The 27,233-nt window shown below is 43.2% G+C and overlaps 1 protein-coding gene across 1 annotated transcript in view; it reads right to left on the bottom strand.

Annotated features, from left to right (window-relative positions):
• Positions 1 to 1,445: 1,445 nt before the first annotated feature.
• sorl1 (sortilin-related receptor, L(DLR class) A repeats containing) overlaps positions 1,446 to 27,233 on the bottom strand; it is an 81,846-nt gene continuing 56,058 nt past the window's right edge. Inside the window, exons 11-48 of the mRNA XM_084559416.1 lie at positions 26,407 to 26,480; positions 25,584 to 25,672; positions 24,799 to 24,977; positions 23,834 to 24,020; positions 23,278 to 23,406; positions 22,827 to 22,912; positions 21,842 to 22,014; positions 21,527 to 21,658; positions 21,128 to 21,219; positions 20,262 to 20,508; positions 19,896 to 20,034; positions 19,516 to 19,689; positions 19,270 to 19,383; positions 19,051 to 19,173; positions 18,588 to 18,707; positions 18,262 to 18,387; positions 17,803 to 17,913; positions 17,201 to 17,332; positions 16,090 to 16,221; positions 15,836 to 15,970; positions 15,413 to 15,565; positions 15,113 to 15,289; positions 14,464 to 14,592; positions 14,115 to 14,241; positions 13,816 to 13,985; positions 13,367 to 13,479; positions 12,329 to 12,433; positions 12,178 to 12,244; positions 11,201 to 11,283; positions 11,013 to 11,103; positions 10,707 to 10,897; positions 9,497 to 9,616; positions 7,729 to 7,893; positions 6,513 to 6,687; positions 5,730 to 5,836; positions 5,176 to 5,365; positions 4,840 to 5,052; positions 1,446 to 4,492 (exon numbers count right to left, since the gene is read on the bottom strand). Of these exons, the coding sequence (XP_084415542.1) occupies positions 4,425 to 4,492; positions 4,840 to 5,052; positions 5,176 to 5,365; positions 5,730 to 5,836; positions 6,513 to 6,687; positions 7,729 to 7,893; positions 9,497 to 9,616; positions 10,707 to 10,897; positions 11,013 to 11,103; positions 11,201 to 11,283; positions 12,178 to 12,244; positions 12,329 to 12,433; positions 13,367 to 13,479; positions 13,816 to 13,985; positions 14,115 to 14,241; positions 14,464 to 14,592; positions 15,113 to 15,289; positions 15,413 to 15,565; positions 15,836 to 15,970; positions 16,090 to 16,221; positions 17,201 to 17,332; positions 17,803 to 17,913; positions 18,262 to 18,387; positions 18,588 to 18,707; positions 19,051 to 19,173; positions 19,270 to 19,383; positions 19,516 to 19,689; positions 19,896 to 20,034; positions 20,262 to 20,508; positions 21,128 to 21,219; positions 21,527 to 21,658; positions 21,842 to 22,014; positions 22,827 to 22,912; positions 23,278 to 23,406; positions 23,834 to 24,020; positions 24,799 to 24,977; positions 25,584 to 25,672; positions 26,407 to 26,480 (5,138 nt within the window). The 3' untranslated portion in view covers positions 1,446 to 4,424. The remainder of the gene's footprint in view (positions 4,493 to 4,839; positions 5,053 to 5,175; positions 5,366 to 5,729; positions 5,837 to 6,512; positions 6,688 to 7,728; positions 7,894 to 9,496; positions 9,617 to 10,706; positions 10,898 to 11,012; positions 11,104 to 11,200; positions 11,284 to 12,177; positions 12,245 to 12,328; positions 12,434 to 13,366; positions 13,480 to 13,815; positions 13,986 to 14,114; positions 14,242 to 14,463; positions 14,593 to 15,112; positions 15,290 to 15,412; positions 15,566 to 15,835; positions 15,971 to 16,089; positions 16,222 to 17,200; positions 17,333 to 17,802; positions 17,914 to 18,261; positions 18,388 to 18,587; positions 18,708 to 19,050; positions 19,174 to 19,269; positions 19,384 to 19,515; positions 19,690 to 19,895; positions 20,035 to 20,261; positions 20,509 to 21,127; positions 21,220 to 21,526; positions 21,659 to 21,841; positions 22,015 to 22,826; positions 22,913 to 23,277; positions 23,407 to 23,833; positions 24,021 to 24,798; positions 24,978 to 25,583; positions 25,673 to 26,406; positions 26,481 to 27,233) is intronic.

Genomic DNA, 27,233 nt, shown 5'->3' on the forward strand with positions numbered 1-27,233 from the left:
TGTAGGTTTTATTTTATTTTTATATAGTGGTTTCTACAACGATCAGGCATAACATTATGACCACCTTCTTAATATTGTGTAGGTCTCCCTTGTGCCTCCAAAACAGTTATGACCCATCAGAGAATGGACATGGGCCTCTGAGGGTGTTTTGTGGTGTCTGGTAACAGAATGACCAACCCATATTACCCTTTTGGGTAATATGGGTTGAGGGGAGGGGTCTCTGTGGATCATCCCACAGATACTTGATCAGTTTGGGATCTAGTGAATTTGGAGGCCAGGTCAACACCTTGTGCTGTTTTTCATGTTTTGTTTTTGAGTTGTTCCTAAGCCGTTTTTGTGTGTGTGTCTGTGTCAGGCTGCATCCTGCTGGGGATGGCCGCTGCCATCAGGTAATGTCATTGCTATGGGGTGTGGGTGTCTGATCTGGTCTAGGTTGGTGGTACAAGTGCCGAATGCCAGGTCCAAAAGTTCCCACCAGAACATTGTATTGTCACAAAATGCTCAATGTTATTTACTTCACCTGTCAGTGGTTTTAATGTTGCGGCTGATTGATATATGGTTCTGCCAACACTGAAATTCCTGTGACAAGAGCTTTACACTGAGGTAGGTATCTATATCCACATGCCAGTTCTTTAGGTACACTAGTAAAAACTGTTGCGTTACTTAATTTACCGATGAGGACCTAAGTTCCAAAAAAAGTGAAACCTCCTTTAACAAGATTACTTTTTTTAATGAAACCAACACATTATATGCCTCTATGAAGCAGCGAAGTCGCAGTTTAAATCTATATCCATCCAAGTGCTTTTGCAGAATATTGTGACATTGTGACGTTGGCTTTTTACATGGAATCGCTTCAAAATGTATCCTACGAGATATAAAATGTTTGTAATAGTTGGTGCATGATGAATTCTGACTTACAGTGACGTTTGCTTTCACTCTTGCAGAGAAAGAAAAACAGTAGGCAGGCCAGCTGAAAAGTGAGGGTGTTGCAAAAAGACATTTGGCCATGGAACGCGAATCACCAAAAGCGCGTAGCTCGTGAAGTGTGGAATACTGTACATGCAAGGCCTTTCGTATAATTTAACTAGAGGCTCATCTGGCTACAGATAATAACTTTACAGGAATGTATTGAAATAAAAATACTAACAATGAATAAAAGCCTAACCTTGGTCATGTGCAGAAATGTCCTTCTCTCACTTTGGAGACACCTACGGGTCCTGATGCTGTGATATTTAAATATTAAAAATGCCAAAGGAGCTGACATTGAAAGCAGATTTAAAGGAATGAATCTGTTTTTATTATTATATTATAACATTATGATACATTTCTGAGGACACACTTTCAATTCCGTGTCTTTTTAGGGAATCCCTTTTAGTTTCACAAGGTTTACGAGGCTGAACTTTCAAAAAACAATCCTGAATAAAATAAAGGGGACAATATTGAACTTTTCAGCAAGTTTATTTCAGTATAAGTGGTTTTTAAAACACCTCACACTGTTTCTCCGAACATCTCTCCTTTACAAGCAAGCAAGACATTAATCTTCAAACATGGCTGAATCCAACATGATCCAAACTCTGTGCCAGACAACATGTTGGAGCAAACTATTTGACAAAGAGTCGACATTAAGACAGGTGGGGGGCAAACGGTCACACGATAACCAATAATTCAACTTTGTACATGTGTAAAACCCGACTAAAAACACTAAAGTCTGGCTCGCGGCGGCTGGCGAAGAAAGGAGCAGTGATCCGACAAAATTAACAAAATGCCCTAACAGTAAATTCCTCCTCAGCCCGGCGTACTGGTCGAGAGTGTGTGTACGAGTGTATGCATGCGTGTGCACTTGTGTTCTATAATACAAACAGTACATTACATAGAAACCCAATGTGTTCTAATAAGGCATTATGTGGCGAAACAGAAAATCAGATAACAGAAACAGCATCCATACCAGAATAAATCTGTCTTTAAGGCCGAGAAACACAACAAAGTACCTCATGGGCAGGAGCCGCGTGAAATATGGTCTTGAGGACAACCTTAAATGACAGTACAGACACATTGACGTTCTGGGGATGAATGAGACGATGAAAGGAAACATCAAGACTCTACCGAACCAAATTATTTTGTTGCTCTGGGTTAGTTAATTGGGAGTTTGAAGGTTAGATCGGCTGGAATTTGTCTACAGGAAGCTGGTCTACGGAGCAACAACGTAAAGGCTGTGAGCTCCAACGTGGAAGGGGCGATTTACAAATTCGGGGAGGGGGAGGGGCATAAACCAGAGCGTGCACTGACTTCACAGGCGGTGACAGTAGCATAATGAGCTGGGACAACACCTTTAAAAAAAAAAAAAATTACATATAAAATACATTCATGAAGACGTCTCGACAAACAAAACAAGAACAAGGTCAACAGAGAGCGGGACACCGTCAGTTCAAGTGGCTCAAGCCGAGAGGCAAAACACTAGCATCAGTTAATGGACTATAGCACTGAGTCAGGTGGGGGAGGGAGGAGGGAGGCGGGGAGGGGACGGGGCACAGCTAAGGTTTTGTTTGCGGGTTGACGCGCAGCGCGACGAGACAGGTAACATCCCCTCAGGTCCAGCTGATCCCAATCCCTAAAGGAACCAGCCGTCTTCCTCACTGCGCCTCCTGTTCCGTCTAGCTAGTTTTGCTTTTATGTGTCCATCTGTTGAGATGAAAAATACCAAACATTTGAGAGTGGTAGCTTCTGCGATGTGGGGATTTTCCACATTTCTCTAGTGATATTGTTGTAGAGTTAATGTTTATTAGAGGGTTTTGGACTGCTTGGTCAACTAAAAGAGGCCATTATCTATCTATTAATAAGAGATAGATATGTAGTCTTTATTATAGCTAAAAGGATAAGTCAACTGAATCGAATGCTGCGACTTTCTGGTGTGACCGAGAGCTTACTTACTGGATAAAGTCATTCTAATCACCGCTATCAAGTAGAACAGGAGGCTGTAAAAATATATTTAAAAGCCAAACCAAATAAAAACTACAGAACTAAATCAGAAGAGCTAGACACAACTAGAGGTCATTAAAAACTAATCTCGATGAAGTGATCCCTTAAACCCTAATCCGGACCTTCTCTGGACTTTTCATCCCAACCACTGACAGCCTGTGCCCGCCACTCATCCCACCCACAGCTGACCCGGCACCTCTTCCACGGTTCCTGTACCCATTCCACAGCAGATGTACAGCGCGGCGACGCCGGCGCTGCGCCGGTGTCCGCTCCGACACAGTTCCCTGAGAACCCCAAACACACTTTCTCTTACGACTACAGATATGGCAAAAAAAAAATGCTGGGGACGATAAATTTGTGGTCCTGAATGATTAAAAAAAAATTAAACACAAACACATTTTACAGAATGAGACATGGTGCAGCATTACAAGGAGAGGACATTATTAAAAGCCAATATTTACAAATAGTTCAACTGATCTTAGCAACGCAAGGAGGGTGTCTCCCTCCCCCTCCCCCACTCATTTAAGCCAGGGATATTCTCCAATCAGGGTGTCACCTACCACATACAACAGTGTGCTGGTGGTGGAACATAAAGGAGCATCTATGAGGACACCACGTGGTGCGTCTGCTCAATCCAAACACAGACCTGTTCGGCTGCGTGAGTTTCAAACACTTTGTTAATGCGTTAACGAGAATCTACGGTTACCAAACGGGGCGATCCTTTGACAAGACAAACAATTCAGATTGTGGAGATGATGAAATATGATCCATAGTTAAATCTTCCAACCGTCTCACACTGGGCACCAATATTACATATACTGCTATAGTACACACCGTACTATGACCAAAATATGTAACTATTACTGCTCTGATATTCTCTATTTGTACATGTTGTATACAGCATACGTCTATATTTACCCTATGTGTATGTGTGTGGGTTTTTTTTGCATTCTATATTCCAGTCTCTGGATGCTTATTTTGGCTTTAAGCAATGAACCACTCTTATGGATAGTGAGTTTGCATTACAAATACAGTAGGGTCTCTCTTTCCCTGACGCACTCAACAAACTCAAATCCTTCACAGTTTGCTTCAGTGTCCACCTCTTCCTCCCAGTCCTTTTTTTTTTTGACCCCATATATATATATTTATATTTATATTTAATATTATAAAAAATAAGTTATTGCGCATCCAAAAAAGTGCATCGTATATTTGAAAAATATCTCTTTCTCTCTTTACACTTTTCCATTGTTTTTCTTCACTTTTCCTGCTAATTTGGGTGGATTCCCGCTGATGAATTTTGGGATGGCGGCAAGTGTTTTCCAAATGGCGGCTCTGCACTCCGTCGCACCGCGCCACTGTCAGAGTGAAGGGGAGCAAATGGCCGGAAGAGGAAGAAGAGAAGGGGAGGAGGAAAGAGAGAGAAATAGGTGGCAGAGGGGACGGGGCCGCTACGCGATGACCATGGGAACGTCGTCCGAGAAGCCGCTGATCATGGGGGCGTCTTCGTCATCATCACCTAAAGGGGAAGGAGAAAGGCTTTATGGAATGTCTTTGCTGGGGGAATAAAAGCAACGTGCATACGTATACAACAGGGGATCAAATCCAGAGGTCAAGTCTTAGAATTTGGTGTTGATGTATGAGTGAGTTTTGTTCTTTAGCATCTCTCAAAATGATCAACCAACACAAGTTTGTAACGCAAACATGATTCCCAACCACCTTCCTACTGATAATTAATTCAGAGTGCACTACTTCAAGTTTAAGACCACAACCAGGGTGTAAGGTGAGGGTTATCTCCACAGCAGCGCCTGGACGGCCAAATGCCATACACACCAAAACAAAAAAAGAGAGAAAATCTACAGTTACCCAATTCATCGCCAGAGGAGAAGATGGCAGAGCCCAGGCGAGAGTTGTAGTGGGAATTGGCAAAGGCGGTAAAATTGTTCTGCAGCCGGCGGTGCCGGAGGTAGAGCGCCACCAAGCCGCCGCACACGCCGAGCAGCAGCAGGAAGAGGACTGGGACCACCACTGCAGCCATGTCCCCCGAGTGGCCTTCGCTGCGGGAGGCATCGCTGGCCCCTGAGCAGGTGGACGAAGAACATGAACGGTTATCTGTCTATCCATATGTTTATATATCTATATATCTATCTTATATGAATGACTAGATTTCAGCAGTTTGGGTCTGTCTGCATGAGTCTGTACCTGTCAGCTGGTTATAGAGCAGCAGTGCAGGCTCCCCACACAGCTGACCATTGAGCAGGCAGCGGGCCTGCACAGAGAACGTGTAGTTGTGTCCCGCCAGCAGGGTGTTGATGCGGAAGATGGTTTCCGTGGTGTTTCCCAGATATGACGTCTGGTTGGTCACACTGTCAAACACATGGACTTCATATCCCTGTAAAGAGCACGTCAGGAAGATCAGTGGAGGATAAGAACAGCACAATCACACGGGCCGTGAAAGGTAAAACCACGGCACATTAGGGCCAAGTCTGAACACATGTACCTAAAGCTGGTCACTTGCAATTGGATAGCCAAGATCGGATCTTAATTTAAGGTCTAAAAAGGGCTTTAAATAAGTTTATTCTTTTGTTTGAATCCCACAGTAGAAGATCTCAAAGCCCTAAGACTTCTTGAATCATATTATCAATAAGAGGTAGACATCGATACCTGAGATGGGAAATTTATAACACTTTGAAGTAAGGCAGAAGAAGAAGTTGTAGCATGGTGAAAAAGTAGTAGTATTTGAAGTGGCATCTCACCCTGCTCTCATTGAAGCCTTTCTCTCGGACAGCCAGACTCTTCCACAAAAGGAATATGTGATCGTTCTCTGTCAAAATCTTCAGGGCTTCCGGAGCTGGAAGAGGAACTGCAGCAGAGGAAAATGATATCATTATATCATAGCTGGCCTGACCCAATTAAAATTTAAACTTTGGGATGTGGTAATTAACATTTGTGGACAATCTAGAGCCAACAACTCTATCATGAATAATTCTTCACTGAGGTCCCTCAATGTTCCTGATTCAGTCTATCTTAAGTCTTTACACATGCAGTACAGCCCTGAACCTTTATAGACCTAACCTGTGTGTGAGAACACAAATGTCCAAATCAGGACTGGACATGAAACAGACTCGCTAATGTAAAGTCTGTGTCATTTCCAACTGAGTCCGTGTGTGAATAAAGGAAATGACTGTCTGGAAAACTCTCAGTGAAGGAGCTGGTGTGTTAATGGTGTTTCTCTCATGTGACAGCTGTGCAACCGGCAGAATGCAAAAATCCGTAGAAGAAGAAAGTTCATCTCCACAAAGATGCCAACGAAACTGTCTAATGGGACAGACGTCAAGAAATCCCCAGACAAATTCACGGAACATCAAGAGAGACTTGATTACTTATGACCAAATTATGGACTGGCTTCGTGCTCCAAACTGGATCCTGTGATTTCTTTCTGCATCCCTCCACACCTCCACTAAACCAAATGGTGGGTCCCAGCAGTGAGAATGCATTCGACACGGACATCCTTCAACCCCCTTCCACAAACAACGCACCGGTGCTGAGGGTGTAGCTGGCCTCCTTGCTCATGTTGCGCAGGCGGACAGAGACGCTGTATCGTCCTCCAGGCTCCAGGCCTTTCAGCTGGTACTCCACTGTGTTGTTGGGGGTGGTCAGCTTGTAGTCCCACTCCACCTTACGGATCACGTCCCGCACGTGGATGGCATATGTCTAAAAGAGGCAAACGTAAACCACGGAAGCTTACAGTGTGCGGGTTATAAAATATTGAAATAACTCCCACACAGCTGCTGTTACATGAGTAAACACAACCCACATGTTATCAGGTACAAGAGATGTCTTGTCAGTGCGGGAGTGAACATTGGGATTTGCCTAAATGTCTTTGGAGAGCAAAGAATCAAATCATTCTGTCTGTTCTCATCACCCAGGTCAAGGTGTATCCAGAAAACAAGACGAAACAAGGGAGACTGGACTTGGGTGGATCTCGTGTCGCCAGAGTCTGTTGACGACCAGCTACTCGCTTGTAATTGGAGAAAACTGTTTTGATCCTGTTTTCCTTCTCCAATGAATGGTACTTTAATGACCCCAGTCTCTAAGTGTGAACAGGGATGAAACTTCTAGGGGACTGTGTTGTACTTACACTGATCAGGCATAACATTGTGACCACTGACAGACTGGACCTGGCATTCATGTGGATGTTACTTAGAAATGTACCACCCACCTAGACCAGACCAGGTGCCCTCATACCATAGCAATGACACTACTTGATGGCAGCAGCTAAAAACAGTTTAGGAACAACTCAAAAAACATGAAAAACAGCACGAGGTGTTGACCTGGCCTCCAAATTCCCTTGATCCCAAACTAATCAGAGGCCCCTCCCCTCAACCCATAGGACCCAAAGGCCCCCACTAACAACATTCTGTTGCCACACACCACAGGACACCCTCAGAAGGCACATGTCCATTCTCACAACTGTTTTGGAGGCACAAGGGAGACCTAAACAATATTAAGAAGGTGGTCATAATGTTATGCCTGATCAGTGTATAATAAACAGGCTCAAAACAGTTTCCTCCAATGCAGGTAAGTATCTGGTCGTCAACAATCCTTACTCATGCGAGTTTCAGATGGGCAACACCCACAGATGTTCCTACTCCCCGCCAGCCTTTTAGAACTGAAGAAGATATTTGGATGAAACATCTTCTTCATCATCATGAACCACCCCCATCACCATAGTAACATTAGCCATTGTTGTACCAGAGGCGTGTTTGGGGTGTCGTAGGGCGGCTGCCATTTCAGTGTTGCTTGAGTCTTGTCTACTCGCACGCGGTGGAGGTTCCTGGGCGGCAGCCTCTCGTTGGGGATCATTTTCACCACAGCGTAGTCAGAGGGAGGACCCAGGAAGGGAGAGATAGCTCGCGCCTGGAGAGAAAATAAAATAAGTTTTATTCTTTTTAACCTCGACACAGTCTGGTGACTTTCCCCTGAACTTTCACGCTCATGACGCTGGCTTGAAACGACTGTTGCTTCGTGACACAGTGAATCATCCCGCTGTGATCATAAAGAGATGCACCTACTCAGCAACACTTCTCAGGCTTTGCTTTACATTGAGTAGTATGGGGCCTGAAGTGTGCCAGAGAAACACTCCCCACACCATTACACCACCTGCAGCCTGAAACGTTAACACAAGGCGGGTTGGGTCCATGGATTCATGCTGTGGCTGCCACATTCTGAGCCTACCATCTGTGTGCTCGCTTTAAACCCTTGCTATGATTCAGCATTAGTTTTAACACTGTACCTGCAGTTGAGCACAGCAAACAAATACACTTGGATTTGAATTTATTCTTCACTGTTATGTTTCCATCAATTGTTTGCAACATGTTCCACATATTCCACAGCTGCAGAGGATCATGGGTGTTCTATGCATTTGAAAGCTTTACACTGAATAAGCATAAGTTTCACCAATTATTACAGTCACAATGATACATCATCTCAAGGATGCTTCATCATTTTCTTTTATTTATACAGTGCTGTTAGTAAGCGAGACTTGCAAAGTAAGAATTTCACAGTACGGTCTAAACTGCTGTTTTCCTGTGCACATCACAATGAATGTCTTCAATCTTGAATCCCGATAATACCGTCTGGTCCGTGGACAACCCACTCTACCGACAGAGTCACGGCCGCCAAATTGTGCAGACACAGTTTGTTCACAGAAGAAATGTGGTTCAAGCAAACTTTTTAATGTGAAAAAGGGTGTTGACTGGTTCCACTCAGACATTTGTCAAGCAGGATTTGAGGTTAGTGAGGTCAAATCAGGTTTAATTGTGTAAATCTTTCTGTATAATAAGGATGTTGCACACCTAATCTATGGGAGAAAGTTACATCTTTAAATTCCTCATGTTTCTTCAGGACTGTAGTTTGTTCTTCTTGTGAGTGTGTACCAAATGTGTGCCCACATTATGTGGGTTTAAAGGTAATTAAAGCTGTCAAATAAAAGTGGGACATAAAGTGCAACATTTTCCTATTAAATGCGAAACGCAAAGCCGAAGTATAAAGAAACATAAAAAGGAAATAATTAAGTAAAGCAGCTCAAAACCACACCACTTTACAGTAAATTGGCAGCACTTGAGCAAATGTAATTAGTTGCTTTCCAGCTCTGGGGTGGACTCAGTTCAGTGTGTTGTTGTGATGTCTCAGGCAATATTTAATGTAAGGGTGGGCCACAAAAAACCTACTGAACTAAAGTGAAAGTTAAAGTGAAACATGCGGTCGGCGTAATGAGTTGATAATTACATTCTTCATGGCTGTTACGCATAATTGCGGTTGTTAGGCTTTTTTAGTGAATCCAACGAACAGATATCCTGAGCATGTCGCTCCACAGTATACGTCCTAGATGTTTAACAACGGATGGATTTAATCATTATTGCACAAAAAACTGATACACTGGCTCAGGAAAACAACTGGATCAGGACATCCCAGACATAAGTTTTTAGACGTTTGTAGAGAGTTACGAGGAGGGACTCACCAGGAACAGATACTGTTCATCGCTGTCTACAGTCACTGTGAGGGTGAGAGAAGGGGTGCGGACCTGACGTGGACTGCGGTAAAGATCCAGGAAGGAGGTGGCATAAAACACACCGTACATCTGCACAAACACACACAAACAACAAAATAAAACACAGTGAAGACATCTCCTCAGTAAAAACAGTAAAGGATTCTTTCATTTCTTTACTCGTTAGCTCAAAATAAAGAGCTGAGAGATGAATCTTGAGATTTAAACCGTTGCAGCTTCTACTAGTGACAGAGAAATTAATCTTTCCTGTGTGGTTTTATACAACAGTTTGAAGGATTCGCTCAGGCACACACTAGTCGCTCACCTGCTCTGTACTGAATTTAACCTGAGGGAGGAAACGGCTCAGACAACTCACGTAGCATGAGAAGCTATTTGTGTTGTTCACTGATAAAGATTGACATGACCGCCACTTTTTTAAACCTGATGTTTGTGCTCTTGATGTTTAGACCAAGGATATTTACAATTACTTAAAGAGAGTTGGTCAAAACCTGAAGGAAAAGACTCCAGATGTAACGTGAACTAGCTTAACTTTATAGGCGCTAGCTAGCGAAGTTAGATTGAAAGTCAACTGTTCACTATAAATTGGATTTATTCGCTCATACTTTATTTAATCTTACACACATTTCATCATAGAATGCCACGCCTCAATAGCATTTTGTTTAGTATTCATGTATATGAACTGCACAAACTGCTGCTATTTGTCGCTAAATTCAACATCTGCGTTATTATGGTCATTTAAAGACTGACTGATACAAAACTCAAAATCTTATTCTATGTGCCATATACTACATAAATAGTTTTTAATAGATGGGACAGCATCATAATTAGATGCTTTTATCAAGACAGTAAAATAACCCCCTCAGGGTCTCATGAAAATTCATGGGAAACGTTTGATTTATCTTACTACAGAGCAAAGCACACCACAGAAGTTTATATGTGCTCAGGTCCCACTAGTTAAAAGTAATTAATTCTAATACACCCTTCTGCCAGTAAACCTTCATGGTTGTGATGTTCACTTTTTGTACATATTTTCCTTCTTTTGAAGGTTTCAGTGTGAAATGACACTTGAAAAACTTAGTGACAAACATGACATACAAGTACAATCTGTGTACTAGCTGTCTATGTTTCTGTTGGCATTGTTTGTACGTGCGTGTCTTATTACCTGTGCAGGAGGTCCGCTGATGGTCCAGCTGCACTCCACAGCTGTCTGGTTGAGAGCCTTGGCTTTGAGGAAGGGTCTATCCGGCTGGGTGCCGGCGGTCCGGTGGTGAGACAGGGCAGTGGGACTGTCTCCTATACTGGTGTGAGCCCACACAGCCACCTCGTACATTGTCCCCGCTGTCAGGTTTGTAGCTGGAAACACGGCAAACATCAAACGCTAACTGACGCTTTCAGGAGGGAATACAATGCGTGTAGCCCTTGATGACAACATGACTTGACAAAAAAACATATCATATAGGAACGGTACCTTTGAGGATCCCCACTGTGACCGTGTAGTTCTTGCTCTCCTTGACGTGGGTGTCAAACTGCCACGACAGGATCACGATGTACTGTTTCACCTGAGGAGAAACAGAAGAGACCCATCCGTCATGTTTGCACAGACACAGACAACTCTCAAGAGGTGTTTTTTTTTTTTTTAAGGAGAGGAGCTCTTACTTCCTGCTGGGAGTTTAAGCTAAATGAAAGGCTCATGGAGTCGGCTGTGATGCTGTCGGCGATCACAGAGGGAGGAGGCAGGGCTACGGCAGGGAGAGAGCAGATATTAAAGATCCCAAAATCCCAAATTGCTGACATAGAAACATTTTCAGTGTGATTCCACCGTATCTCCAGGCAGCACTGTATACGATTTGTTTAGTTTAACGATTTTCACTTTATTTGATTTGATACAAACTCAGTCATTGGTCGTTACATTAAAAGCGTTCCACACTTTAAATCTCACTATTTCCACAGAAGGCATATCTTTGGGGAAGTTTAATTGACAGCAGTTTAACATCGTGGAAAGAAACGACATTCTTAATGAACAAATCAGTGATTTTCGTGATCGAGATCGTGATATTTATTTGGATCAGAGCTATGAAAATATGAGCATAAAATTTAATTTATTACGACTACGCTACTGGTAATTTTTATTGCATCATTTTCCCCAGGCTCATCTTGAGGATTCATAGTAGGGTATTGAGAATCTGAGCTCAAACAGTGCTTTATTATGCCTTCTAAGTGTTTTAACAGACTCTACCACATGCTGTATTAAATAGCCTAGTGCCTTGATCAGAACATTTGCCTATTGCTCGAAGATTAGTAACAACATTAGGTGTGGTTTAAGTGTTTTCGTCTTATGTGGTTATGTGGCTGCTCACGGCGGCTGGGACTAATTATTTCTGAAAAACAGGAACATCTGCGCTCCCTGAAGGACAGACATTGTGCATGAACGACGACAAAGACAAAAGAAAATCTAACTGATCAAACCGGCGGTATTCACATTATCACAGGTACAGCTGCAGTTCCCAGCAGCGCATTTGTCTTACTTTAATCTTAAATTTCAGCAGATGTCAGTGTTAAACAGCTTATTTTTTTTTTTCATTTTTTCCCCCGTGGTGTGTGTGTGTGTGCGACGCTGTGAGCAACCAGTTTACCTTTCATAGGAGTGAAAGACTTAACCTCGCTCCAGTTTCCGACGCCTCGACTGGTCACTGCTGCCACCTGGGAAACATTAGTGATTATACATGCTGTACTTTAAACTATCACAACTCATGTTTTCATGTTTTTCACAGGTAGGTGTCTTACCCTGAAACTGTACAGGGTGAGTGGATGCAGCTCCTTCACCTTGGCACTGGTCTGAGTTGAACTCTGTGACACCCAGTCTCCTTCAGAACCTTCACAGTACTGAACCTGTCAACAGCACAGTTTAATTTAATATTAAGAGAGATAACATGTAAGATAGAGGCCTGTCCTGGTTCATAGTAAAGACCATCTACTGAGCTGGGGTGCTCTTGGGCAAGCGTGTTTCGCCTCATTCATTCAACAGGACCACTATTAGAAATGATCGTCTGAAAGGGAAAAAGTACCAGTGATGTCTGTTCATTAGTAACAAGAGTCTTTGAAAATATTCTGACCTTGTATCTGTAAACTTAAAAATAAATGAATCTAAGCAAGAACTAAAGGATGAAAGGATTTTACAGGACCTATGAGTAGACTGTGTGTGAGTCTGTCATTAGAAAATGTATCAGCATGTGATTAATTACTGATGTGATCATGTTGATGTATATGAAGTCCCATGTAGTTAATACACCGATCAGCAGCCACATTAAAACCACTGACAGGAGAAGTAAATAACATTGACCATCTTGTAACAATTCAATGTTCTGCTGGGAAACTTGGACCTGACATTCATGTGGATGTTACTCAGACATAAACCAAGCACCTAGACCAGACCACGCAAGACACTCCCAGCAGGATGCAGCCTGACACAGACACACACACTAAAATGGTTTAGAAACAACTCAAAAAACATGAAGAACCATACAAGGTGTTGACCTGGCCTCCAAATTCACCAAGTAACATTATAATTTCATGCAAAAACCGTATGTGTATCTCAAATATAATTTATTTTATTCGCTTACTTTTTTAATCATAAGGCCTAACCCTAACCCTTTTAACAATCTGCAGCTGGTCGGAGAAAATTCAGTTAGTCATCTCACAACCTAACCCACAAAACACAGATTAAAAAAAACAGTCTTTATGGCTGATCTCTGTCTTTCTCACACTATTCACACTGTAATTTTTACTGATGTGAATCCGCTTGTTGCACAGAACATGACTCACTATGTACTCCCTGATGAGGCCGTGCCCTTTGTCAGGAGGGTTCCAGGAAACTTCAACCGTCCCGTCCTCAACGTTATCACAAGTCAGCTGCAAATTCCTGGGAGGATCTGGCACTACAACACAAACACACGCACACATTCAACACACAAAATAAACAGATGAGTTAGAAGCATGAGGACAGTGACAGTGAAATAAGGTTTAACTGACAAGTTCATTTTGTGTAGATGAGGAAGATTGTGGGAGCTACCTGAGGGAGGACTAGAACCAGATAAATAGTTGTCACTACAATCACTACACACTAATGATGACTTAATGGTAAGCGGCATAAATAAATATAAAAAAATATAAAATCCAAATTTAGCTTAAAGTTCCTGGTACGTGTTTACAGTGTGACATAAGCAGGACTGTGTTAGTACTGCCGTCATGTAGGTTGATTGTGTGATACTCACGTCCCTCTGGTGTCCTGACAGTGATCACCTCGTTGGTCTTGTGCAGCTTGCTGAGGCACTGGGTGAGCACCTTCACGTGGTAGGTGGTGTCTGGTTTCAGCACGGTGAGTTTGTAGCTGGTCTTGTTGCTGTGGGTGTCCATGATCGTCCACTGCTGCGTGCCCACAAGCCTGAACACAAAAACAGAAGACGAGAGCCATCAGAGCGGGACACGTCTAACTGACACAAGCATCAACTGGAGGACTGGAAAAAACATCTGTAATATAAAAACACCTGCAATAGAACAGGTCTAGGCTTACCTGTAGTAGACGAGGAAGTAGCAGGAGTCCGAAGGAAGGTTTTTGGGGCGTGACCATGTCAGAGTGATGGCACCCAAGAAGTCTGGTGTCCACTGGAGGTTCTGGACTTTATAGGCCATGGTGTCCACTAAGAGAAAAAAGAAGAAAGAAGATTCTGATGTCTTGCTCGACTCTGTTCATTTTCTCCACAACAAGTCCTGGGATGCACAATAACCGCCAGCAGGTGGCAGCATTACATTGCAGTAGACTTAATTAACTGGCACGCTCAACAGACCTGTCAATCAGCGGTTCAAACATGTGAATGTGATTTAAAAACACCGGCGGCGGTGACTACACTGTGTGGACCTACGGGTGCAGTTGTCCTCGTCGCTGTGGTCAGAGCAGTCCAGGAAGCCATCACACCTCTCGATGTCCAACACACAGGCTTCGCCGTCAGAACAGCGAGTCCCGTTGACACACAACAGAGGCCCGCGGGTGGCTGGAGGGAGAGAGATAGGGGATTGCACATGATTATTCTGCTGCATCACTAAAATAACTTTGTCTACGTGTCTAAATATTAGGGTGACAGCATTTTACTCCATTATAAGCAAGCAGCATAAGAATACAATCGAGTGTGAAAACAACCATCCCTAAAATTAAACTACACGTGACTCCAAAACAAATACTAATATCTGACTGATAAAACAGAAAACCTGGACGTGTCATTGGTTTTAACTGGAAGAAGAGAATTTCGGTCATCATCGTGTTAGAAACAAAATATCAAGACTCAAACTAGAGACTAACACCTGGCATTAGGGAAAACACAATGTGATCTCACATGTAGAATAGGCTACAGGGGGCGCTTGTTCAAATGTTACAAAATATCACACCCCTGAAATTGTTTAAGATGAGGTCAACACAAGATAATAGATGTTAGAAATGTTACAAGGAAGTAAGTATATTTCTAGATGTTCTGGGAAATCGCCCCGAACAACTTTTTACAGCATGCAGACACTCACGGCAGTGGGCTTCATCGGAGCCATCCTCGCAGTGCAGTTGCCCGTCACACCGCTGCCAGTCTGGGATGCAGCGGGGGGGTCGGCGACACTGGAACTCGCCCCGACCGCAGCGACCAGGGGAAGGAGGGAGAGGAGCGGCCGGAGTGGGAACTGGGGCCTGCGTCGCGGAGCCGTTAGCTGCACCCCGAATCATAAGAAGAATGTTTACTTCTAAATGTACTTACTTATTATTCTTCCTTTATGTTTAATTGGACTTTATGCTCCGTTTATTTTAAGTTGATCAGAAGGGCGAGTCAGTACCTGTGGGACACCCGAGCTCATCGCTGCCATCGGGGCAGTCTGCGTAACCGTCACACACCCAGGTGTTGATGATACAAGCTCCAGAGCCACAGTGGAAGCGGTTGGGGGCACATGTAACAGGACCAGGGGCAACAGTGTGAGGAGTGACGCCACCTGGAAGTTTAACAGCATGAGAGGAGGGTAAATACGGTTGATAAAAGAGGAAATAAAAGATTAAATCAGAACTACAGCGTTTTGGGGTGTATGTGACGTATGCATGTAACTTTGTATTATGTGTCCTGTCTAGTTTATCTAATTGGTTAGTCATTGTGCATGTGCATGTATTTTGTAGTCTGCCAAGGAACTATAGATATAATGAGATTCAAGCTCTTGTACAATTCATTAAATAATTAGACAGACAAAAATCAACCTGGAAGTATGTACCTGTACACTGGGACTCGTCTGACCAGTCCCCGCAGTCGTTCTCTCCGTCACACTTCCACCACGTGGGGATACAGCGGCCGTTTTTGCACTCGTATTGGAAATAACTGGAGCAACCCGGGACCTCGGGGGGAGCAGCTGCAACATACAGAGCAATATTTAAGTGTCAGATGTTTTTCAAAATAAAAGTTTGAAGCATTTCTTTGTCGTGATTTTGCAGAGTGCTGCGTGTTCCTCCACAAGCTCTTCCTCCTCACCACAATTGGCTTCATCAGAATAATCCCCACAGTCGTCCATGCCGTCGCACTTCCACTCAAGACTCACACACACTCTGTTGGCGCACTGGAAGGTGTAGGCGTCGCACACTTTGCCAAATTCGGTCGGGGTGGCTGACAGAAAACACACAAGGAAATTATTGACATTCCCTACATCTGAGCACTCATATGTACATGTAGCTCGTGTTTGGTTTTAGCAGTGCTACTCCCATGCACAAATTACAAAACAATGGTGTTCAGGTATACAGTACTAGGCAAAATTTTGGATCAGAATATGTTTTACATTTTCAATGCTTCAAAGTAGCCAGTAGCTGCTTTGTTGACAGCTTTAGACACTTTGGAGCAGTTCTCTTCTTCCTCAGTACTGGTTTCTTTGCACATATTTGACCATGAAGGCCTGATTCATGCAGTCTGCTCTGAACAGCTTATGTTGAGATGTGTCTGCCACTTGAACTCTGTGAAGCATTTATGTGGGCTCTGATCTGAAGTGCTGTTAACTTGTGGTTTCTGAGGCTGGTAACTGCAATGAACTCATCCTCTGCAGCAGAGGTAACTCTTGGTCTTCCTTTCACAGGAGTGTGCAAAACTGTCATCGAAGAAAAAGGTGGCTACATTTAAAATAAAACATATTCTGATTTGCTTTTTTGTTTACTACATAATTCCATATCTAAAGAATTTGAATTAGTCTAATTTTGGATTAGCTTTGTTTACTGCTATAGAAAGATTGGAGGCCAGTGTTATGAGGTTAAGTTTGGGAACATCAGAGCAGCTGTTATAAGCTGTTGCTGTGTAAACACATCCAAGGAATCCCATTCTCCCCAACCCCAATTAGATTTAATGACTCATTGTTTAGGTGCGCAAAGAATGTGGGAATCAGCAAAAAGAGACCACCCCCTTCTCTAATGAACTGGGTTGTATAAGCGCAGCTAATTGCCTGTCTCCTCATTTAGGGATGCAGTTGACTGTGCACATGAACATGCCTGGCCTTTAAGTCTAGTCAACTTTTTGTAAAGATCCTGAAAGATGAATGCGGTCAGCCTCTCGACTGAAACTGGATACAGTGATACCGTGCAGGTATACGATTGTTGCTCACCACATCCAGCATATTCAGCATCTTCATCAGATCCATCTTGACAGTGTTTGATCCCGTCACAAACCAGAGACTGAAACAGACACTGGGCTCTGTTTTTACATACAAACTCCATGTAGCGAGTGCACAGTGGGTCTGTGGGTGAAACAAGGTAACAAGCAAAATATCACGTCAACGACGTTCTCCTACATTGCACCTGCAGGCTTTGCGGCAAGTTTTAGCTTCCAATAAATATTTCACATGCATTTTTAGAGACATGCAGACATGCTATATGCAAAACAACTGTTGGGCTGGTGTCTTTACATTTGACAACACATGAAGAGTGACACTGATTATAATAATCACTTTGTAAGCTGGACATGACTTGCGGTGTCCCCCAGGGTTATAGTCTTGACCCACTGTTGTTCTCGCAAAATATACCGTGTATGTACGCATTAATACTTTAGGACTGTGCAATATGGTTTGGTGCAAGAGGTTTCATGAAAATTAAACAAGTTGAATTTTGTTTTGTGTCACTCTATTTATTCTATTACCCCCCCCAATATTTGCTTCACATTTGCCACAGTGACTACTTTGCTTTCTGTCAAACAAACAGGACCACTCACCACAGTTGTGCTCGTCAGCGCCATCTGGACACTCTTGGATTCCATTGCAGTGTGCAGTGGCCGGTAGGCAGGTGTCATTGGAGCAGAGGAAGCCCTTACACCGTGTTCCCTCTGAAAACACGCAACATATGAAGTGTAATAGAGCATTACTGCTAACCGACAATGACTGCCTCCATGACTCCATTAGTCGAAGCTATTTTCATCTGTCTGTCTGTATGTATGAGACAAGGTATAAAAAGTATGACAAAAGTGTGACAAGGATTTCTGAGACTCTAAATTGACCATTATTGTCTTGAGTAGTTTTATATGACACACTTCTAACAGAATTCATTTTGTTTAGGTCTTTGTTTACGTTAGGTGGCAACTCTTCTGCTTTTGCCAACAAGGAACCACTAATTACCGTACAGCACAAATGTGATTTCTTTAGGGTATGCCACGCTAGTTGGTGTTTCAACCTACCACAATATCTAGGATCTTCATCCGAGTCATCCTGACAGTCGTCGTCACCATCACACTTCCATCGCTGTGGTATACAGTGACCTGTGTGACACTGGAAACTGCTGGGTTCACATGTGTGGTGGCCCACTAGGGACAAACAAAGGCATATTAACGGCTTGTGATGATTCTAACTGCAATGCACACAGTACATCAATCTATGAAATAGAAAAGCTCTTCTATTCTCTGTAATCTTTAATGTTTGCAGATCCAGACAGAGTCCTGGGGACATGTGAAACTGACAGTACATAATTAGGTGAGTAATTGCGGTGAGTTTGCTGACTCTTCACCTGTGCAGTTGGCTTCATCAGACCAGTCTCTGCAGTCATTATCTCCATCACAGCGCCACGCCTCGCGGATACAAACACCTCGTGCACATGTGAACTCCCCAATGCCACACTGGTGAGACTCTGAGAGGAGCATCACAAACAATATGAGTGAAGGGGAAAAGGTATCGTAGCATTCGCTGTTCTGTATCTTTTGTAAGTTAGGCACCACAAAATATTAATGCTTTTCATAAAAATACCTGTAAGCACCTGCACTTTTATGATAATGTGTTGTGTGTAAAGTTTAAAAGGATGGTTATGTGAATGAATTTTGATGCATAAACCACTGAGAACTGTGAATGAAAAGCGAGCACTGATGTGAACAAATGATCTGTCACTGCTAACACAGAGCATAAAAGTAATGCCAGCAGTCTGTCAACACCTCCAGCTACACAGAGACTGAACAACAACGAGCTGCACGTCTTACCGCAGTGCTCCTCATCACTGTTGTCTCCGCAGTCATCTTCATGGTCGCATTTGAAGGCCAATGGGATGCAGGAGCCCGAAGCCACACAGCGAAACTGGTTGGTGGGATCACAGGTTGTAGTAGCTGTGAAAGGACATGACACAAACAATATGAGGTCTGTGCTTGTTTTCCGTGCCTGCTCGGTTTTTACTGTGGGAAGTGATGCAGGTGATTACTTACGACACTCTTGCTCATCACTCATGTCTCCACAGTCGTTGTCGCTGTCGCACTTCCAGATGCTGCTGATGCAGCGGCCGTTGGAGCAGCGGTACTGGTTGGGCAAACAGCTGTGCTCTGAGCGCAGGAAAAGAAGAATCACATGCAAATCGCTAATTAATGAGGAGATCCCCTCTGGGAGGAAGATCTAACTTCTCCATATGTCTCACAGCAGAGGGTTATTCTTCAGAAGTACGTGCTTTGTCTCACCAGTCTTGACGCAGGTATTGTTTTGGAGCTGGTAACCGGTGGGACACTGGCACTGCAGCTCTCCGTTAGGCATGACTGTGGTCGGGGCACCGTCTGGGCAAACGCAAGTGTGTCTGTGGCTGGGCTGAGGCAGACAGAGCAGGCTGCACGGCTGGTCGGCACAGGCATTATGGCCTGGTGAAGAGATAAAGACCACAGATGATTTAAGTTAACGCTAGGAGGTGATTTGAACATTTAACCTTCAATTTGGAGGTTCTGGGTCTGAAACCAAAGTCCCAAGTAAAAATAAAGCAAACAACATAATCCCTAACACGTGAACTGATACGATATGACAGCTACTACTTTCAAACTTGGACACAAAGCTTTTCTCTGTTCCTTACCTCTGTTCTTCCCCTTATAGAAGATCTTGAGGTCCATGACTCCGGTGAGTCTGCCAACGATCAGCTCATTGCTCTGAGAACCAGCCTTGGGAGCTTTGAAGATTCCCATTCTGGACCAGTCGTCCCAGTACAGGTCATTCTGAAAACAGCATCCAATGAAGGCATGTGACAACTGAGATCTAATGAAGCCTTTTTCTAAGGCTCATCAAAATGAGGCCTCATACTGAACAATTATACTAATCAAACAGACCTACTGTACCTTTAATGCAAGGCTGCTTCAAAGAAAAGCCTGTTGCCTTCTACAGACAAGTGAAATACAGGCCCTGATCCCTATTTGAGGAAACAATGTAGTGTCTACAAACTAACCTTGAAGACGGCGATGGCGTACGGATGGGGCAGTCCATCCATAAGAACACTCCTCTGGCCCCCAGTGAAGTCGGCCCTCTCAATGCGGTCGCTGTAGGCTTCGGTCCAGTACAGCCAGTGGTCGTCAGCCGTGATGCCGTTAGGCCAGCGGACGCCGTCCGACACGATGCAGGACACGTTGGTTCCGTCCATGTAGCTCCGGTAAACACCAGCTGCTCGGTCGCCCCAGTCAGTCCAGAACATCAGACTGTCAAAGGCGCAGAGCGGGAGGTGCATTACAATTGGTGTATTACCTTGCTGTCATTATGAGCAATGCATTAGCGCAGCCACTTTTATCTTATACAGATAGAGATACAAAAACACCTATATTGTGATTTTTCTGCTTTGTTACAACTGAGATCCGTCACAAGTCTGAGGTCTATGGCCCCTGAGTGCCTCTTGTCTTACAAATACAAGAGAAACTAGTCATAAAAATGTCCCTGATAAGAATAAAAATAACAGGCAGGAAGAAAAGAGGAAGCGGGTGCAGTGAGTCAGATAAATTCATTTTCAGATCTGAACAAAAACAAGTTGTTCTGGTGCGTGTAAAACAGCATGCAAATTTTAGACATGGAGAATGGAGCAATATTTGGAGAGGAGTCAGTCTGTCTGGTCATCCCTTCCTCAAATATGTGAGTGTAGAGGGCATTACGTGAATACAATACTCAAGCAACTTCAGAAAAAAGTCCACCTTAGTTTGATTATTTTAATGTTGACTTTCTATATATTCTATGTAATATATTTGCACCTTTACCATTAAGTTTAGGGGATGGGATGCTTTACCATTCTAATACTGTGAGCATACTTCTACAAACATGTGTTTTTACCTTTCTCCAGGCAGCAAAACCAGAGCTCTGGGATGCTCCAGGATAGAAGAATTGAGCAGTGTGTGACGCAGGTCTCCGTCTGGGTTAGACACCTTCGAATGCAGCAACAACAGGGAAACAAATTGTAAACTGCACAAGCTCAGGACACTTCTGCTAAGCTTTAGATGCAAGTGCAATCAACATTTCTACCAAAATATTTGATTAAAATGCCTTAATGAAGAACAAAATTAGCTGGATGAGGATTAAAAGGATAATTTTGGCCTCATTTAAGTCTGGATAAGTTAAGCCTTATTGAGAACAGAACTGAGATGTGACTATAGCAGCGAAGAAAATCTGTGTTCTGAAAAAGAGTCCCATACACTTCAAATATACAAACACACACATGAGTTTTGTTCATACCTCAATCTTCTGCGCTCCTGCATCAACCCAGTAAAGCAGTCTACTGATGGGGTCAAAGGTCAGAGCCTCCACGTTTTGCAGGTCTTTCCTCACTACAACCTCCTGACCTGTGCTGCCGTTCAGACACAGGCGCTGCAGGAACGACGGAGACAGAGGAATAAATACTGACAACGAGCTGAGCAGTTGGAAGGAAGCAAAAACACTACCTGAATCCTTACACTAATGTCAACATGCCCTGCCTCGCTTGGGTTTGTAATCTGTAAACAGAGAGACTTCTTGTGGTCGGGCTCCTTCGCAGAAGAATCTCTCACTGACCTGTATGGTGTCCAGGGAGATGTCAGCCCAGTACAAGCAGTTCCTGTCGTAGTCAAAGTCCAGAGCTACTGCCTCCCTGAGACCGACCAGGGGCAGGGCCTGGTCGGTGCCTGTGGCCAGGTCGTAGCGATGGATGGAGTTCCTCACCGCATACAGGATGAACTCGTTGCTCTCTGCAAGAACACATGAAACTTGGATGACTTCGGGGAAACTTACAAAAAATGTTCTATTCTACAACACATGATTAAAGAAGTCTGACTTCTGCTACATCATATGTTCAAAGTGTGTATTGTCATATGTACAGTAAGGAAACATGTTTCCCTGTACAATGAAATTATTCCTTTGCTGTACACAATGAATGCTAAACAATATAAAGTCTAAGTATAAAACAGATAAATAATACAACAACATAAAGGCAATATTAAAAAGCAGCATGTGAAAAATACAATAGACTCATGTTCAGGAGTCTTGCATAACTTATATTCCAGGATATTTGTAATTTTGGGGATGTTAAATTTAAGACTTTGATGCTCTTTGGTGACATCCAAAGAGCATCTCACATATTGCCTTGTCTTCCACAACTACCCTAAAAATAAAAGTGAAGATGTCAACAGTAAATATAACTGAGATTTAAAAGGTAAGAACTAATTACATCTCATTTGCCCTGTCTGCTGTGATGGATATAAGAGCTCAACGAATCATGTCATTCACTCCAACATTCATTCGATACGCGGCACAGTCCACATAACATGCAGTGTTACAGGTATCCTGTGGAGTTAGGGGCCACTAGTAGAACTGGACAGTTTTTAAACCTTCCCAGTATCAGCAGTGTAAAAAGGATTTGATTAATTGCTGAAGCTTTAGCAATGTGCCAACAAAAAAAAAAAAAAAAAAAGAAGAAGAAAGGTGCTGGAAGCTATCAAACGTGGATGAGATTCCCCTCAGCTGCAACGTTCAAACATTTAATTAATAAACTGCATGTTACCTCCAACGGGACAAGGCAGCATCTCTCCGTCCAATCTGGACTCCACATCTCCTCCACTACAGCTGTCTCCTGGTACCCTCCTGTAGCTGCAGCAGGAACACAAGAATAGTAAGAGTTTTCCTCACTTGGACACTTGGTGGTGCTCCCACCAAAAAAGTAAAGACGCAGTAACCAAAGAGAACGAAGGAAAGGGGTGAATCCGCAGATAATAAACATGCTTCTGGTAAGAAATTCAGTCCTCATGATCAAGTAGTAGTCTTTTGTTGTTGTTTTTTTTTTAAAATCACACTATGCCAAAGTTTCCTAATTAGTAGATTGAGATTTCTCCCTAAAACGGAAGTCGAACTAATTTTGCCATAAGAGATTGCTGCAGTTGTTGGCGTTACGCTTTAAAAAAAAAAAATCACAAAAGAACAATCCCAGGCTGCATATTTCAGATGAAGCAGCTTACCCTTTGCTGCGGCGGTAGGTTGTACCGACAGGACAAGGAACCGGAGGAGCATAGAGATCGCCCAGGAACTCGGGGTCAGGCACACACACCTGCAGAGAAAGGTCTTCGCTCAGCTTGAAGCCGTAGTCACTGGAAAGAGGAAGAGGCAAGAGATTAAAAAGGGGTTAGTTTCTCCCGTTGTGATCAATTGAAGCTCATGATAGGTATTATAAAACGGGCAACGCTGAGCTAATGTCTTATTTTGCAAGTGCTAAAATTTAATTAAGAGTCAGACATCAGCGCATCTACTCCTGATACGACGCCGGACCCAACCACTAAAACTAATGAATATAGATTTTATTTAACTCTTTTTTTATTAAAGCAATCCTAGAGGGGTGTGGGAGAAGAGCTGTTAAATAATTGAATATGGCTAAACATTATCTAGATGTTTTAATTCACTTAACACTTTGTCCTGAAAAAAATTTTACGATATTAACCATGCCTAGATTTATATATTTTTTTGCAGAGTCAGTTCAGTGCAGACTGGGCTTTCGTGCTCTGTGCATGCCTCCCTCACCATTCGTAGTCCTGGCGTGTGCAGGAACAGTTAGAGATAGTGACCGGCCGGTCAAAGTCCTCCCCGTTGAAACAAGTAGCGTGAGGCGCTCGTCTCTTAAACGTTACCTCCCGGCCCAACAGACAGTCGTTTCCGTGCTCGTCTGACGGAGACCAGCGTTTGTAGTCGGCGTCAGAACAAGGCACACCTGCAGAGGATGGCACACGGGAAACAAAGTTACCTGCTAATGTCTTTGGTTGTGCATTTGTCAGTCTCTCTTTTCTTCGTCCTTCAGTCGCGTGGAGGGCTTTCAAGTGATGAAAGCCTCGATTCACAGATCTTGATACGTCTGCCTTTTGAGTCCAGTTTCAATTCAACACACACATAAAATACACATGGTAATAACCACCTTTTATCACGTTTTTAGTGTTAGCTGCTACAAGAATTATGATCGTATCATATTAGAGACAACATTCATTCTCAATTGCAACTGGTTGTGAGATGTGACTGACCACTCCTCCAAGTGTGTGCCTTGTGTGTTTATAAGCAGAGAACGGATTTGCCCAATGTGGGATCAAATTATTATTTCAGTTTTAAACTGTTGGTCCTTTAGTTGTAGTAACTTTTCAGAGACGACCATAGTTAACTGAGAGTAGTCATCTCAAACCAGGGGATTTGTGTTAACTGTGGCCTTCTTAGCTACAGCTGCTACATGCTACGTAGCAAGATAGACAGATAAGATAGACAGATAGATAAATAGACAGATAATAAATAATAAATAATAATAATCCCTCACGTGACTTTATTTTGCCAAGAATCCAGTGTAAATATGTTAACATGTAGCATAAACCAGCCACAACACACAGTGTTATAACCTTTTCGACAACTAAAATGAGTTAACGACACTAATGCGGTGAAATTAGGCCTAAATAACCGGTGTGAGCTGTTAGTGGCAAAGAGCCGAGGATCTCCACTCTCCGACCTACCCAGGACATCGGAGGTGTTGACCTGCAGGATGAGCCAGCTGTGTCTCTGCTCGGCGTACGAGCCAAAGATGGTGAAGATGGTGCTCTTCTCCCCGGGCTCCGTCAGCAGCTGGTAAACATACACCTGCTTGTCTGAGAACTTGAAGTCGTTCCAGGTCTCGCCTTCATTGGTGCTGAACCTGACAGGGACGTGGCCAACAGTTAATCCATTAGTTTTTATCTGACAGTGTTTTGTTGACAGCCTGTGGTGAACATAAATTCTTTCTGATTACCAGAATTATTAGTTTCCTTTCCTGTCCTGCCTACACACAGTATTTTGTTTATATATTATATAGAAGTAAAACGGGAACAACAGCATGCGTTTTAATGTCATACTGACATATGAATATATATGAAGGCAAAAGCAGGTTACTGAGTAACCAGGGTAAAGGAACTGAATTCCCTCTGCATCTAAACAAGGTCGGCTGTTGACACATTAATAAACTGTATCAGATGAACATTAACAGATGTTGCCTATAATGTTGGCGTTGGCACAGAGTTGCTTTATGACACCTCTATTTACCCATGGAAGGTGTGTTTGCTTTTTTCAACTCTAACACTCTGCTTCACATTCAAACCCTCTGCTCTTTCTGACTAATGAGCACCTCCGCGGGCCAGGGGCTGTTTATATGCATCACCACACAGGTTTTTCAAGTCATACAAGGATTTTAAATAGGAGCCTTCCAGCCACAAGCAAGGCCCCTCTTGGTTTTATGCTCCTAAGATGAAATCCGGTTCGGACTCACTTGAGATGTGTGGTGGGGCCTCCTTGTGCGATAGCCATCAGTATACCACCATGGTCTCCCCATGTGTAGAAATGAGGGCCTGCCAGCGCCTGGATTATAGGAACAAGGATCAGTGAGCTATAACAACATACTGCGAACAATGGACCAATAAAAACAATTGACCTCAGGAAATGACACCATCGTTTTCTGAATGTGACGAGCCCTGTGGTTGTCTTTTGCATTTGGCTAGTTAGCTTCTCTGAACATAGATGAAAAATAAACAGCATCCCTTATTTGATTCCACGGAGGGGTAATTTGTTCACTGCATCTGACTCATCCATAGATACACACAAGGAGCACACTTGGAGCAGTGAGAAGACACCTGTTCAACGCCCAGGGTGCACCTTAGGGGGGTCGCTAAAGCCCCTTCACTTATATTTTTATCTTTGTTCCCAGAAAAAAGAGACTGAAGGACCAAGAAACCAGACAACGCACAAAGTTATCAAACAGCTAGTGGCTGTAGTCTAATATCTCAGGAGATGAGGGTGAACATGTCACTACTAGTGGATGCCATTGTTGCTCTGTGTTTGTTGCTGTTGTGTTTGATGTGTTCTATGATGACATTTAACACTGCAACTTTACGAAATGTATTTCAATGACTGACTCTACAAAAACACAGTTTATGTTCCCAACTATTTACAAAAGCTACAGAGAAGGGCAGTTCATGGAAAAGCCTGGCTACATTCACAGCCACTGGAATCAGATCGGTTGCATTATAAATCTTCTTTGACTGTAATCTGTAATCTTTTTTTTTTTTTTTCTTTTCGTCTGATTTTATACTGACCTCTCTCCACCGAGCTCCAGCGCTGCTGGATACGTACACATTGGGTTTGTTGGCCAAGTTCCTCCCTACAGATCCTGCAACCAGAGGACAAAAAGACGTTTTAGACATACACACAGAGACACACAAAGACACACACAATTGGGATTTTCCCTGAATATTACAGACTTGATGCGGCCACTGCTTTTGCTTTCACATATGGAAAATATGTAACCCAAGAACTCAAACGAAAGCACGCTGTACCCTTTCATGCATGAGGCCTTTGTGTGCGCTGACAAATACTTTCCTCTGACAGTACGCAGTTATTTAATAAGACAGGACACCAGGAATGATCTGCTCAGATAATTCACATACACACATAATGAAATGATCACAAGCTGGACACAGGGTGGTGTAAAACAAAAGGGGATTGTGGTAATTTAAGTATTATGAGATATGTGGAGGCAATGATCAAAAATCTTTCAAAGCTAGAATGATAATTGATCTGGTCGGGAACATGAAGGCCTGTTGCAGTCAAGGGACGACAATGTTCAGTATTCGGCATCGGCTTTAGCACCGAAGATGATTCTTATCCAGACCAACACCATTATCAATACAATCAAGGTATTGTCTGTCTGACTGGCCACACATTTATTCTGCAGCAAGACAAGGACAAGGACCCCAAACCCTGATCTCAACATCACAGTCAGTCTGGATTATATGAAGATACACAGAGATGGACTAAAGCCTCAGGAGAACAGCAGCAAGTCCACCAATATGCTGAACAATTAAGCTAATTTAGATAAGTACCTCGAATAGCTGAGTACAAGTGTACCAACTGGTGGAAAGGG

This window comes from Chelon labrosus, assembly GCF_963514085.1.
Source record: "Chelon labrosus genome assembly, chromosome: 13".
NCBI lineage: Eukaryota > Metazoa > Chordata > Actinopteri > Mugiliformes > Mugilidae > Chelon > Chelon labrosus.